Here is a 17,213-nt window from a genome sequence, read left to right on the forward strand (position 1 = left end):
ACCAAAACTTCAAAACAAGGTCTCTATATCAAAAACAAATGGACTGATAAGTTTCATCCAATGGATCACACATTTATCTCAGAAGAAGTTGATATTGTTCGTAAAAATACTAATAGCATGTCATTACATACTTTATCAAAATAGTATCAAAATACATATCATACATTAAGGATTGGGTATCAGTAGAATAATAGTATTGAGATGTATTACATATAGATTATAATATATCATACCACCAATAACAAACTAAAATTTTTTCTAATTTATTTATTGGTCCTACTATTTTTGAGAAAAATAATTTTTTCGATATTCTATATTCAATTAGATGGTTAAAATATAAATATATATATTTAAACTAGCTCTTTTATGTTTATAAACATATAGATTATTGATTTCCTGATAGCATCTTGAGCAAGTCACCCACTTGGATTTCAAAGTTTTTGGTTAAAATATAAATAGGTGATATATAATTAGTGGAGGTTGACCAACTTCTTATTTAACCTTATCCCCTTATGATGATTTCTAATAATCACAATATATTTATATAATCTTAATATTTCTTGAAATAGGAATTGCGTAAGGGATCTTGACATTGATTTATCTTCTAACTATCTAAGATTCATGCACTTGAGAGTCACAAATCTCAAGTGCTTGGATAATATATATTTTATAAATATTTTTTTTATATTTATGGAAAGCACTTTGGCTGAGCAACGTTATATTAGAAGATGGCCACCAATTTAGGAGGTTATGGAAATCTTTGCTATCTTATCATATACTACTGCATGATGATTTTTTTAATCATATATTAATAAAATATAACTATTTTCATTGCTGAACATGATCTTCTGGATATTGGTTATGTTTAAAAATTAAATAAAAGGTTTAAAAAAATAAAAATATACTCTAACTTGTTTGGAAGATATTGTATGTTTTTGGAATTTTTATTTTAATTATTAATTATAAACAATAATGAACCAAGAAAAATTAAGACACACACAATAATAGAGATTATGTTGCATTATCAATAAAACCTTACACTATCAAAAGAAAAGATGTAATAGTAAAACTATATAACAATAACAATAATAAAATGGTATGTTCCAACTATTTGAGATTGGATCTTTTATTAATATTAATTTTTTTTTAAAACTAAATAAGTTAAGATCCATATTCATAAGATATGAGATCTGACATAATTTTACATTTGTTGTTAATCACATAAAACAGCCCTCCATGCTTTTTAATCAAACTTAGGACCAACATCGACGATATTAAGTAGTAGCGAAACTATCATATAAATAATTGTGTTTCAAATCTTTAGTTGAAAGACATGAATAGACCAATAGAACTATATGGTTGAAATAAAATAAAAAAATAATATTTTCAACAGCTTTCATATATAATAAGAACTCTTTTACTCATATAACATTATATTTTCTAAAGTTTTCACTCTGTCTATAGTCATATACCAACTTGCTCTATGCAGATATCTTTAATAAAAATATTATACTATTTGAATTTTTAAGAGAGTAACGTAAAGGCTATTGATGAAATAATCAAAGAATTTTCCTTAGGATAAAAATAATATGTAGATTTCAAGTAGATTCATTATTTTTATTTTTGTAATTTGAATTCATTTACTATAAATACTTGCTTCGACTCTCCAATGCACATTGGATCGATGACCACTAGTGTAGTTGATAATTAAAGTCCTAGTGGTCGTTTGCATCAAACATGAGATATTTCATCATGAGACATTGACAACCTTTTAAAAAAAATCAAATATCAAGCCGAACAATAGGTTAATATATCGGAGTCGATCGAGGAGATAAAAGATATGATCATGTTGCTAGATTGTTGCTACACCATTCGAGAGATTAATCAATGGCCCAAATGAGTGATCGATGAGGAGCCTTGGTTAAAATTAATTTAGTAACAACTCAATTATGGCGATATACTCCAATTATTATTAATGATTTTATTCACCAACCTATTTGTCTTGTGTCAATAGTTGATTTAGTGAGCACAACATTTAAGTATTTTTCTCTTGGGTGGTTACGATATCATGATTTATGGAGGATTATATATGATCAAGGTTGTGCTCAAACATTATACATGACTACAAAATGTTTTGAATAAATATTTTATCATTTAGAAAGCAATTATCTTGATCACAACATCATCTAAGATAGGGTTTGGTTTTTAATGATAATGATGTTCAAATCTTCTTAGTTATTTCCTTTAAAAATATTTATTAATAGAAGGCTATATCACCTTCAAATAGTTAGGGAATAACCCATTCCTAAGAACAAAAGAACATGTTAAGAAAAATATAAAGAAGAATTTTATTCGAGACTTGATCTCTTATTAATTTAACATGTCAAAGGAAACAAAGTGATGACATATTTGCAACACTTCTCCTGACATTATTGTTTACCATTAATAAGGCTCTAGAAGTTATATTGCACTGCAACAACATCCAGTAGAGCGGCAAATCCAGTTATAACCCAAACCTCTCTGCGTGCATGGCAGGTAACAATCACTATTATCAGCGCACTGAGTCCCAATATCTACACATCTTGCTACTGACTCTTTCACTGAATTCTCTGCAACTAAATAAATTCACATAGTAATAAGAAGCTAGAGAATCATCATCAATTAAATAATGATGTGACACAAAATAAATTTAGATCGAAGATGATAGTAATATATACCAACTGATGTCGTAAATATGATGAGGCAGAGAATAAGGAGGCCAACCATGTGGATAGAGAATTTGGAAGCCATTTCCCAATGAATCTGATAAAAAGAGTTTGAGTTTAGCAAATAGAATACCACTATATATATTTGAAAAGAATATTGACCTACAAATTCTTTGATTGTTTTTGATAGAAATGAAATATAAAGAAGAAGATTGTATTGATTGAAACAATACACAATACTCCATAATTATACTTAAAGGGAGACAAAAGATTCTTAAATAAAATTCTCATGATCTTTTGAGATTTACTTTACACAAGTGGTAGGTCTAGTATTATGCGATGGAAACTAGAAAATATTTATTGAACATATTTGAAAGATGAATTTTAAGATATGATCCATGAAATCTTAATTTACAAAATAAGGCATATTTTTTAGATTTACCTTTCATGAAGTATATCGAAGATAAATGAAGCAATATATTATATTTCCACCAAACGATGAGTTGTTTCATTAGTGTAAATTATATAATATCAAGAAATTTATTTCATAGTTCTTGAATTTATCTTACTATAATATATCTATTTTCCAATGAGTAGAGGTCAGTATATAATTTATGATTGAAGAAATACTTAACCAAAACTTCGATAGATAATCTCTTATCTACATTTACTCTCCATAATCTATATAAAAAACAAATGGACTAATAAGTTTCATTGAATGGATCACACATTTATCTCAGAAAAAGTTGATATTGTTCCTAAAAATACTAATAGCATGTCACTACATACTTAATCAAAATAGTGTCAAAATACATATCATACATTAAGGATTGGGTATCAGAATAGTATTGAGATGTATTTCATATAGGTTATAATATATCATACCACCAATAACACTAAATTTTTTTCTAATTTATTTCTTGGTCCTACTAGTTTATGAGAAAAATAATTTTTTTTGATAATCTATATTCAATTACATGGTACAAATATAAATATATGTTCAAACTAGCTCCTTTAAGTTTATATTCATGCATAAGGAAGGACCAATAGATGATCAATGTTATAGCTAAAATACAAAGTTTGAAATTATTGATTTTCGATAGCATCTTGAGCAAGTCACCCACTTGGATTTCAAAATTTTTGGTTGAAATATAAAGAGGTGAGATATAATTAGTCGAGGTTGACCTACCTCTTATTCAATCTTATCGCCTTATGATGATTTCTAATAATCGCAAGATGTTTATATAATCGTAATATTTCTTCAAATAGGAATTGCCTAGGGGATCTTTAAAATGATTTGTCTTCAACCTATGTAACATTCATGCTTTTGAGAGTCTAAAATCTCAAGTGCATTGGATGAGGTAGATTTTATAAATATTTTTTTATATTTATAGAAAGTACTTTGGCTTGTCATGAGCAACTTTATATTAGAAGATGACTACCTATTGAAGAGGTTATGGAAATCTTAACTATCAACTTTCAATATAATGATTATATATATATATATATATATATATATATATACAACATGATTATTTTCATTGTTGAACATGATCTTATGGATACAGGTTATGTTTAAATATTACTTAAAAAATTTTAAAAATAAAAATTATTCTCTAACTTGCTTGGAAGATATTGTATGCTCTTGAAACTTCTATTTTAATTATTTATTAAAAATAAAATTGAGCCAAGCAAAATTAAAATACACACATCAATAGATATTATGTTGCACTATCAATAAAACCTTACACTATCAAAAGAAAAGATGTTATAGTAAAACTATACGATAACAACAACAATAAAATGATAAATTCTAACTATTTAAGGTTGATTATATAGATCTTTTATCAATATAAAGATCTATAAAAAGCTAAATCAGTTAAGATCCATGAGATTTGACATAGTTTTACATTGATTGCCAATGACTTAACACAGACAATTGATGTATTTACAATGTTAAATAATAGTGAAACTATCTCATACACAATTGATGTATTTCCTACCCTTAGTGGAAAGACAAAAATAGATCAATAGAACTACATTGTTGAAATAAAATAAAAAAATAACATCTTTAACTACTTTCATCTATGAAAAGAATTTTTTTACTCGATATAATATTAAATTATCTAAAGCTTTCACTCTCGTCTATTGTCATATACCATCTTACTCCAGATATCTTTAATAAAAATAATATACTATTTGAATTTTTAAGAGAGTAATGTAAAGGCAAATGATGAAATAATCAAAGAATTTTCCTTAGATAAAAATAATATATAGAATTCAAGTAGATTCATTGTTCTTATGTTATTTTTGTAATTTGAATTCATTTACTATAAATGCTTGCTTCTTATGCATGACTCTCCAATGCCTGCACATTGGATCGATGACCACTAGTGTAGTTGATGTTTGAAGCCCTAGTGGTGGTTTGCATCAAACATCAAACTTGTCAAAGAGATTTATTTCATAGTTTTTGAATTTGTCTTACCACGGTGTAACTATTTTCCAATGAATAGAGATGGATATATAATTTATGATTTGAGAAATATTTAACCAAAACTTGGAAACAAAGTCTTTTATCCACATTCACTCTCCATAATCTATATCAAACACAAATGTACTAATAAGTTTCATCAAATGGATTATACATTTATCTCAACTGAAGTTGATGTTGTTCATAAAAATACTAATAACATGTCATTACATACTGAATCAGAATAGTGCCAAAATAAATATCATACATTAAGAAGTAGGTTTCAGTAGAATAATAGTTTTGAGATGTATTACATATATGTTATAATATATCATACCTCCAATAACAAACTGAATTTTTTTTCTAATTTATTTCTTGGCCCTACTAGTTTTTGAAGAAAAAAAATAAGTTTTTTGATAATCTATATTAAATTAGATGGTACAAATATAAATATATATTTAAACTAGCTCCTTTGGGTTTATATTCAAGCATAAAGAAGAATTCATAGATATCAATGTTATAGCTAAAATGCAAAGTTTGAAATTATTGATTTCTCGATCGCATCTTGAGCAAGTCACCCACTTGGATATTAAAGTTTTTGATTGAAACATGAAGAGGTTGTAAGCATAAAAATTTGTAATATGCTATATTAAATATGAAAATAATTTTTATGTCAAATCAAATACTTAGATCACTTAGATTTAATTTAAAGATACATACTTTTTGATGCCATATGTTCAGATATCTCTGTTTGATCTACAAGACACCATCTTTAATCCAAGATTGCTGTCAATCTACCAAGAGGAACTAGATCCTACCTAGATTGATGGTTTAGGGAGAGAGTTAAGGGGAAAACTATAATCTCTCGTCGACTATGTTCGCTGTGAGACGTGCGAGACGTGCGAGACGTGCATTGTGCATGTCCTCAGTCCCTAGAGACCCTGTCTATTTATAGGTGAGAGCAGAGGGTCTACGATAAGATATTAGGAGATTTTCTCCCATCAATGTTATCTCATAGCGAATCGTACTTTAAGTTTACTTCTATTCTATTGGCTAAAATATTTCAATAGAATCCAATTAGTTATATTATATACCTTATCCAATTATAAAGGGCCACAAAATCTAACGATGATATGCAATTAGGTGAGGTTGATCTATTTCTTATTCAGTCGTATCTTCTCATGGTGCAATCATAAGTTGTTTATGTAATCTTAATATTTTTTTGAAATAGAAATTGTATAGGCGATCTTGAAATTGATTTGTCTTCTATATTAAAAGATAGCCACTCGTCGAAGTGGTTATGGAAATCATAGCTATTCTATCATATGCTTTTACAAACTCAATTTTCACTATGATGATTTTTTTTATGATTATATGTTTATATAATATGATTGTTTACATTGCTGAACATGATTTTGGGGATACTGATTATGTTCAAATATTACTTAAAAGGTTTAAAAAATATTCTCTAAATTGTTTGGAAGATATTGTATGTTTTTGAAACTTTTATTTTAATTTTTCATTATAAACAAAAATGAGCCAAGCAAAATTTAAATAGTTTATGCGGCATTATTAATAAAACCTTACACTATCAAAAGAAGAAAAGATGTAATAGTAAAAGTATACACCAACAACAAACAATAAAATGATAAATTCTAACTATTTAAGATCGATTATATAGATCTTTTATCAATATTAAGATCTATAAAAAGTTAAATCAGTTAAGATTCATATTCATAAAATCTTATATAGTTTTATATTGGTTATCAATGATTTAACATAGTCCTCTACGTTTTTCATCTGAACTTGAGCATGATATTGACAGTGTTAAATAATAGTGAAACTATCTTATACACAATTAATGTGTTTCTCATCTTTACTTAAAATACATGAATAAACCAATAGAAGTACATAATTGAAATAAAATAAAAAAATAGCTTTCATATATGATAAGAATTTTTTTACTCGATGTAACATTAAATTCTCTAAAGCTTTCACTCTAGTCTATTGTCATACACCAACATACTATATATAGATATCTTTTATAAAAATAATATACTATTTGAAATTTTAAGAGAGTAACATAAAGCCAAATGATGAAATAATAAAAAAAAAGGATAAAAATAATATATAGATTTCGAATAGATTCATTGTTCTTATGTCATGTTTGTAATTTGAATTCATTTATTATAAATGCTTGCTTCTTATGCATAACTTTCCGATGACCGCTAATGTAGTTGATAATTTGAATTCATTTTTCTTTTTGTGCTTGGCATCAAACATGAGATACTTTATCATGAGGCATCGAAAACCTTCTTAAAAAATCAAACATCAAGCTAAATAATCGATCAATATATGGGAGTCAATCGAGGAGCTAAAAGATTCAATCGAGTTGATAGATGGTTGGTACACCACCATTCGAGAGATTGATCAATAGCCCAAAAGAATGATTGATGAGGAGCCTCTGTCAAAGTTAATTCAGTTACAACTCAATTAGACTTGATAGATTGGCAAAGATTTGAATTACAAATAGTTTCATGCATTGTGGTGATACACTCCAATTATTATTAATGGGTTTATTCACTAGTTTTCATAGTTGATTATAACACTTGAATTTGTGAAACTCCTTATGTTATATACATATTTATTTTATCATTAAGTATTTTACTTTTGGTGGTTTCCACATCTCGATTTATCTAGGATTATATATGATCAAGGTTCTGAATAAATATTTTTTAATTTAGAAAACAATTATATTAGTCACAACATCATTTGAGATAGGGTTTGGTTTTCAATGATAATGGTGTTCAAATCTTCTTAGTTATTTCCTTTAAAAATTCTTATAAATAGAAGGCTATATTCAAATAGTTAGGGAATAACCCATTCCTATGAACAAATGAACATGTTAAGAAAAACATAAAAGAATAACTTTATTCAAGGCTTAATTTTTTATTAGTTTAGCAAGCCAAAGGAAACAAAGTGATGACATATCTGTAACACTTCCCTCGACATTATTATTTAGTACTAATAAGGCACTAGAAGTTATATTGCACTGCAGCAGCATCCACCAGAGCGACAAATCCAGTTATAACCAAGACCTCTTTGTGTGCATGGCTCATAACAGTCACCATCTCTAGAGCATGGGTTCCCAATATCTACACATCTTGTTGATGACTCTTTCACCGAACTCTCTGCAACTAAACACAAAATTCATATAGAAATAAGAAGCTAGAGAATCATCATCAGATAAACAATAATGTGGCACAAAATAAATTTAGATTGAAGATGATAGTAATATATACCAATGGACGTCGCAAACATGACAAGACAGAGAACAAGAAAGCCAACGGTGACGACAGAGAGTTTGGAAGCCATTTCCTAATGAATATGATGAAAAGAGAGTCTATATTACAAGTTTAGTAAGTATAATACCAATATATATATATATATATATATATATATATATATATATATACATACATACATGTATATATATACATATGTATATGTATACATATGTATATATATGTATATATATACATGTTAGTGGAGAAAGCACTAACCTACAAATTCTCAAAGTCTTCCACCACAAATGATTATTTCAGACAAAAGACTCTTAAATAGAATTCTCATGATCTTGTGAGATTTGCTTTACATTAATGTTGGGCTTAGTATTATGCCATAGAAACCAGCAAATATTTATTGAACATATTTGAAAGACGAATTGTAAGATATGATTCATGGAATCTTAATTTACAAAGGAAGGCATATTTTCTAGATTTACTTTTTATGAAGTATATCAAAGATAAATAAAACAATATATTATCTTTCTACCGAATGATAAATTGTTTGATCGATCTAAATTTTACAATATCATGAGGTTGATTTCATAGTGTTTGAATTTGCCTTACTAGAGTGTATTTATCTTCCAATGAGCATATGTCGATATATAATTTATGATTTAAAAAATATTTAATGAAAACTTCGAAAGAAAGTCTCGTATCCACATTTACTCTCCATAGTCTATATCAAACACAAATGAACTAATAAGTTTCAATGGATCACACATTTATCTCAAAAGAAGTTGATATTATTCCTTAAAACTACTAATAGCATGTCATTACATAATCAGAATAGTATCAAAATACATATCATACATTAAGGATTAGGTATCAGTAAATAATAGTATTGAGATGTATTACATATAGGTTATAATATATAATACCACCAATAACAAACTGAATTTTTTTCTAATTTATTTCTTGGTCCTACTAGTATGTTCAATTAGATAGTACAAATATAAATATATGTTTAAACTAGCTCCTTTAGGTTTATATTCAAGCATAAGGAAGAATTCATAGATGATCAATGAGATAGTTAAAATGCAAAATTTGAAATTATTGATTTCTCAAGAGCATCTTGAGCAAGTCACCCACTTGGATTTGAAAGTTTTTGATTGAAATATGAAGAGGCAAAATATAATTAGTTGAGGTTGATCTACTTCTTATTCAACCTTATCATCTCATTGTGATTTCTAACAATCATAAGATGTTTATGTAATCTTAATATTTCTTGAAATAGGAATTGCATAGGGGATCTTGAAATTAATTTGTCTTCTACCTATCTGAGATTTATGTACTTAGAGAGTGGAAAATCAAGTCCATTGGATGATGTGGATTTTACAAATATCTTTTTTTTTTTATATTTATAGAAAGTACTTTGGCTTGTTTTATTAGAAGATGGCAACATATTGAAGAGGTTTTAGAAATCTTAGCTATCTTGTCATATGTTTTGCAAAATCAGCTTTCACTATGATGATTTTAGTTTTTTTTATAATTATTTATTTACATAATATGATCAATTTTGTTATCGAGCATGATCTTGCCGATATCGATTATATTCAAATGTTACTTAAAAATTTTAAAAATTAAAAAAATTCTCTTTAGCTTGTTTGGAAAATATTATATATGTTTTAATTTTTTTATTTTATATTCATTATAAATAAAAATGAGCCATGCAAAATTGAAATACACACATCAATAAATATTATGTTGCATTATCAAGAAAACCTTATACTATCAAAAGAAAAAAAAAAAGATAACAGTCAAACTACACATTACACAACAACAATAAATTGATATAAGTTTCAACTATTTAAGATCGACTACATATAAATTTTAACTTTGATCAATATTAAGAACTATAAATAGTCAAGTCGATTAAAATACATAGTAATAAGATATCACATTTGATTGTATTTTTCATTCAAACTTTGGATCGACATAATTGTGAAACTATCTTATACACAATTGATGTGTTTCTATAAAGATATTACTAGACTAACAAACCTATATTGTTGATATAAAATAAAAAAAAGTAATATCTTCAACAGCTTTGAATCGTTAAATTCTCTAAAGCTTTCACTCTAATCTATTGTAATACACCAACATACAATATATAGATATCTTTTAAAAAATTAATATACTATTTGAACTTTTGGTAGAGTAACATAGACATAAATGATAAAATAATCAAAGAATTTTTCTTAGGATAAAAATATTGTTACTATCCGATGGAGAGTATTCAGTTGCTCCGTTGGTATAAATTTGTAATATCAGGAGGTTTACCTCATAGTAGCACTCTCTTGTATTTGTCTTACATAAGAAAGCCTAGCTAGATTTTGATGTATAATTTATGAGGTCAGATATATTTAACCAAAACATGAAAATAAAGTCTCTTATCCAGATTCACCATTCATGATCCATATCAAAGACAATGAAGCACAAATTTATTATCCATCCCTAAAAATACTAATAGTATATCATTACATATATAATCTGGACACTGTCAAAATGACATTAGAATTTTTGACCACCAGTGGAATAATAATAATAGTATTGAGATGCGTTAGTAGTATATTACTGTGCCAAATTTTCTCTAATTTTTTCTTGGGTTAAGGTCTATTGTAACCCTATAATATTGGTCATAAACTTTTTAAACTCTTATAATTTACTCGTATTTAGAATAACCCATACATTTTTAAAAATATAACATATAAACCTCTCCCGCCAAATCTGAGTTAATAGATATTAGAGTCTGCTTACATGATACGTGGCATGTTGACTCAAAATAAATCATTAATATAATGACACATGTAATTTAAGTTAAAAAAATGATAATATATTGATTTGAAAACATAGATCAGCTGCCTAATCAACCCTGTGAAGGCGAGCTAGGAGACGCCAATCTTTATGGTGGAGTGCTCCTATGACTTCCACTTTTTCTGTATTATCGCCAACGTCAAGAGCCATGCTACCCTCGCTTGCCCATCTACTCCACCTCTTAGTACCACGCACCCTTTCTTTCTATGTTTTGCTGTCGAGAAGACAATGCACTCACTGTCAAGCAAGGGACGGTAGGAGAGACGAAGAACCAGAACTTGAATAAGAGGACTACTAATGGCGACAACTGAAACATCAACAAAGGTGGGGAATGATAGCTAGGGGAGAACAGAGTAGCTGCAGCCACCGTTGTTGTTGTTGCTGCTAAGGTCTATGATAATGACATGCCATTGTTGTTTGTGTCGAAGTCCAACCAGGGAGGGGGCATGTGGTTCAGTCCTATATGAGAAGCAACCAACAAGAATAAGGATGAGAAAGCTTACGATGATGATAATGAGGAGATAGAGAACGTGAAACGAGAGGATAAGTTCCATGGGCTCCTTATGGCCTCTCGCGCTTGATTTGCTAGTTGCATTTACGGAGGAGTCCTTCGTCGGCCGACACTGAAGTTCAAGGCTGGTGGCATCCTTGTGACAGTGATGTCATAAGCAGCCCTGTTCTCGAAAGAGTGGAGTTACTGAAGCTATGTGGTGGCTCTCAAGTTGAAAGCACCATCGATAGGATTCTTCGCCCCTCTTCGCGCCTCGATTGATTTGGTGACTGTGCTAGATGTGAGCCAAGGCATGATAGGGGAGAAGCTCCGGATGCTAAAGCACGCAATGCGGCTAGTGGTCTCCTCTTTGGGTCCGAGGGATCGGATCGTGGCCTTCTCGATCGTTGCAGGTGCTAAGAGGCTCTTTCCTATATGACAGATGTCGAGGCAAGGCTAGTGCGCCACTCGCCAGATCGTGAAAATGCTCGTTTTAAAAAAAATTGATTAGGTAGCCGATCTACGTTTTTAAAACCATTTATTATTATTTTTTAAAACTTAAATTATATATATCATTATATTAATGATTTATTACGAGACAACATACCACGTAAGCTGATTCTAACGTCTATTAACTCAAACTTGACTAGAGGAGCTTATATGTTATGTTTTTAAAAATATAGGGATTATTTTAGACACGAGTAGACTATAAGGACTTAAGAGATTTATAGCCAAAACTACATGAGCTAAAATTGACCTTAACCCTTTATTATGAGTTAGCATACAACTTAAGGTTTATACGACGGAAATCACATGCGTTAAAATTAACCTAACCCTTCCTTCTTAGTTTTACTAGATCTATAACAAGAACAAATTTTCAAATATCTATATTGTAAATTGTTGTGATTCAAGGGGGCGTTAATCAACGACAGGAAAAAAAGTATTCTTTGTCGGGCTATTTAAGCCATTTTCTAACTCAGATGCCCGGACACTTGCATGCCCTAATTATCGTCTCCGCGCCCTCGATTTCTCTCGCAGTCTATCTTTCCCTTCTTTTTTTTTCTCTGAGCAGCGGAAACAAAAGCCCTGATTAATGTCAGGTTCCTACGGCTACGGCGGACCCGACGATCGCGCGCCGCCTCCCCGCGGCGGCGGATATGGCCGAGGCCGCGGCGGCTACTGTGGAAACCCCGGGAATCGAGGTTTCCGATTCTTCCTCTTTTTGTCCCTTCGAAGTTGTCGTTGATTTTTCGTCTCCTTGCTCTAGGTTTAGGCTTTAACCTGTCGTTTCTTGTAGGTGGCGGCGGTGGGTACGGGGATGGTGGGCACCAAGGTGGCGATCGTGGTAACCGTGGAGGTGGCGGAGGGCGCCGAGGTGGTGGCCGCGGCGGCGGTTTTGGACGGGAGGGGGATTGGCGATGCCCCAACCCCAGGTCCTCTTATTACCCCTCCAGGGTTTTACTCTTCCACCTGGATTATGATTATAGTCTGTCTATATTCTTTCCGGGCAATCAAGTAGTGTTATTGGTGCAGTTGTGGAAACCTGAACTTTGCAAGAAGAACCGAGTGTAACAAGTGTGGTGCTCCATGCCCTGGTGGTGCTGCTGGTGGTGGGGGAGACTCCAGTGACAATAACAGAGGTGGTGGTGATTATAATGGTGGTCGTGGTGGTTATAATATCGGTGGAGGGGGATATGGTGGCAACCGAGCCGGATATGGTGGGAATCTTGGTGGAAGGAGTAGTGGTTATGGGGGAAGAGGTGGTGATTATGGTGGAAGAGGTGGATCTTACAATATCAATAATCACGAAAGAGAGGATGGTGGTTATGGTCAAGTTTCTCCAACGCCTCCATCTGCATATGGTGGTCCTATTGGAAATTATCCTCCTGCTCCAGGGACCTATGGTTCAAATGATGCTTATGGTGTTGATTCTATTCCACGTCCTAGTACCTATGGTGATCCCAATTCTTACCCTCCTTCATATGGTGCTCCCCCTCCAAATACATATGGCAGTGAAGGTCATGTGGCTCGCAGTGGTCCACCATCTGGCTATAGTGCTCCACCGTCTGGATATGGTGGTGGATATGGTGACCGCACGAACCCTGTCCACGACATTGGTGTTCCACCTCGCCATAGTGGTGGTGCCTTTGGTGCTCCTCCTGTTGCAGTTAAACAGTGTGATGAGAATTGTGGAGAATCCTGTGATAACACGAGGATTTACATCTCAAACTTGCCTCCTGATGTGACGACTGAAGATCTGCATGACCTTTTTGGAGGGATTGGACAGGTATCCATCTCTTTCTTCTCTTCAGAGTAATTAATTGTAGCATGTAAGAGGAGAATGTTGCTTCCTTTGGGAATAAAATATTGTTGCACTTGTAGTAGTAAACTTTTTAGGATTATATATTCATCATGGATGGGTGAAAAAGAGAACAGAAAAAAGAACAGTGCCTTTTCTTTGACATGGTGTTTGTCATGGTTATAGACAAATAGGATCGATGAAGCATTGTCATCTGGTTGAAGTATAGATGATATTTGGTGATTAATTACATGCATGATGTGTTTTGGCAATAGAAAAACTATATGTGGTAATATTTGATTTTTTTTCTTTTTGAAAATATCCGATCTTCTTATTAAGTCTTAAACAACATCCTATCTAGCTGAATTGGAAGATGCATCGTTTTGTAGCATTCTACTTTATGCATAGAACTAATGTTATGATCATTGAGAACTTTAAGCGTTCATCCTAGAACTTGTTGAATTAGTATGATTGTCAGCAAAATTATCTTAAAAAGGAGCTTTTCAATTTTCTGAGAACTCAAGGCCAAGAATCAATCAATTGTTTTTATTATGGTTCCATAATATCCTTCATATTTATGTGACCCTGGGTCTTAGTGTGATGCTTCATCATGCCATATGCTGGTAGTTGCACTCTTTTTAATGTCTCTCTTGTTGGGAAGATCGCTATTGTCAATCACGATGAGAATCTTTATTTCATATCAAACTGAAATACATAAACAGCATAGTAATTTGGTATGCATGTGAGAATAGGCAAAGAGAAAGATAGTAAACTTGCCAAAATGACTAGAAAGTTAAAATTACATTTCATACAAACTCATTTTCCTACTTGACTTTTTACAATGGAGGATTGAAAGATAAAGTTTATACCAATGCTGATTTAATTCTAAAGGCCAAACAGCCATGAACTACATCTGTTTTGTTAAATTGAATGATTTAAGTACCATTGCCTTTTACAAGCTCATCTATTGTAATATGGGCTTATGCTTGTTTCCATAATGTTCGCATATATCTTGGTCCATTATCATAATTCATAAGAACAGTGTCAGGCCTAGGATCAGTTATGAATGCTACAGTTAGGTTGGCTGGATCAGTTTAATCGGATAGCAGGATCGCTTGGTAAAAACATATTTAAACTAGAAAAATACTAAATGTAAAATAGCATACTGTCAGTGAAGTATACAATAAAATTTAAGTACATAAAAAATATATTGAAAGTTTCTTATACCTTTATATTTTTGAGGTTATCTAACATTGCAAAAGAAACTTATGAAATTGAAATATAAAATTGAAAAATGGAAAAAAAATGATGAATAATTCATTAAAAGAATACCTATTCTATGCTTATCAATATAAAAACATATTTCGTAAAAAAAATTTTATTACTGTAGTAAATAACTATTATGTATATGTTTTATAAAAGAACAAAAACTTATCTGCTTGCAATTTTATAGATAGTGATTGACCCTATTGTAACTCCAATTATTCTCTAACTCATGCTGGTTAAGTGTGGGTAACGCAAAGACCAATATAAGAAGTTTCTTGAAGATGGCACTTACTAGAATTTAGATTGATTTTGAATTCCTTGATATCTCTTTCTTTGTGAAAGGATTCTTTTTCCTAGTGTTGTCAAAGGTGCTAGGCACTTAAAGGCATCAATGTTCTAAAATATATGAGGCGCTAGGTGCTCTACGTCGTCATAAAGAAACAATCTAGAAAGCAAAGGGGCTGAGGGGTTGCACTATCGTCATAGGGAAGACGGAGGAATGGGGGGCTACTCATCATCGAGAAGAGGGAGAGAGAAAGTGATCAGATGGAGGGGATGTGCCTTCGGGTGAGGAGAGAGAGAGCAATTGATGGGAGGATCTAGAAGAGCTAAGAGAGAGGGAGGGTTGTGTTATCATTCGCGAGAGGGGAGACACCATTGTGTTGGTGGTCGACTACCTTGCCAATCATCAATTGCTTGTTGACACCGTCACACTCTATCGTTCATTGTGGCTTGGGCCTCTGCGCATGCCTAGGCGATGATTGAGTGAAATTGCTCACATAGGATGTAACAGTGGTGCTCGAGCCTTAGCTCGCGTTGCCTGGGTGCCTAGGTGAGCGCTTAGTGATAACACTACTTTTTCTTAAGGGACATATTTCATTCATTTGTTTTCTTTTCCTATATTTTCTCGGTCGTACATGGTGGTGGATAATAAACTCTACAACAATAATGAAAAATAACAAATATGATAGTTGCAACAAGCAAATGTAATAATAATATTATCTCATATTCTGTTTGATTGTCATATTTGAATGTCTTTTTACCCCTCTTTTTGCCTTCCCATCTTTACTTCTCATTGTCCTGCTTCTCATTCTGTCTTCTTCTTCTTCTTCTAAAACTGTCAATTTGGTTATAATTGGTGAAGTTTGGCCAACTTTAGAGTTCGGTTGATTCTGACGAATCGTGTTGATTTTTTGTTATGAGTTTGAGAAATTGGTTCAAATTAAATTGATATTGGTTAATACTAATATGGATTAGATGTATGTAGGAATTGGCTTCTACCACTAAATATGGCATTATTTCTTGCTCGGATCAAGAGGTATAACTACTAAACCCATCATGGGGTTAAAATGGGTTCACTTATGGCTTTTTCTGAAAAGTCTTGTTAATTGTCATTTTGCATTGATCAATGCATTTTTTTTTCTGCAGAAGCTACTAAAATATGAAGGATGAAATCATAGATTATTCTTGAATGTGTTATTGCAATTCTCCCCCCAGTAGCATGGATTTGATTAATATGTTATATTTCATTGGTGTTTGCAGATTTGGGTTCTTAGTTTGCACTATTCTTGATGAAATTGTAGATTGTATATTTATATGGTCTTGTTTAGCATTTTGGAGCATGTCATGTTTGAAAACGTTTGGATCCTATTTTATTTTTTAGTGCTGCATTTTGTTCAAGAAAGTTAACACTTTTACTACTGCTTTACAATGAGCATAATATTGCTCCGTTTCTCACTGTCAGTAAATAATCTTATATGATGGTTATATCCTCACTGTAAATCTGTCATTAGTAAGCATGTTTGTTCCAGCCTGCCTGCTA

At 31.3% G+C, this 17,213-nt stretch overlaps 1 protein-coding gene across 1 annotated transcript; it reads left to right on the top strand.

The window, feature by feature from the left end:
• The first annotated feature begins 12,802 nt into the window (after positions 1-12,802).
• Positions 12,803-17,180, top strand: LOC135671607 (transcription initiation factor TFIID subunit 15b-like). Its single transcript, XM_065179808.1, has 4 exons — positions 12,803-13,028; positions 13,124-13,259; positions 13,360-14,113; positions 16,659-17,180. Exons 1-4 carry the CDS (start codon positions 12,920-12,922, stop codon positions 16,713-16,715), a joined length of 1,056 nt encoding a protein of 351 aa, XP_065035880.1. The 5' UTR covers positions 12,803-12,919; the 3' UTR covers positions 16,716-17,180.
• Positions 17,181-17,213: the final 33 nt, after the last annotated feature.

This window comes from Musa acuminata, unplaced genomic scaffold (assembly GCF_036884655.1).
Source record: "Musa acuminata AAA Group cultivar baxijiao unplaced genomic scaffold, Cavendish_Baxijiao_AAA HiC_scaffold_1144, whole genome shotgun sequence".
Classification (NCBI taxonomy): domain Eukaryota; kingdom Viridiplantae; phylum Streptophyta; class Magnoliopsida; order Zingiberales; family Musaceae; genus Musa; species Musa acuminata.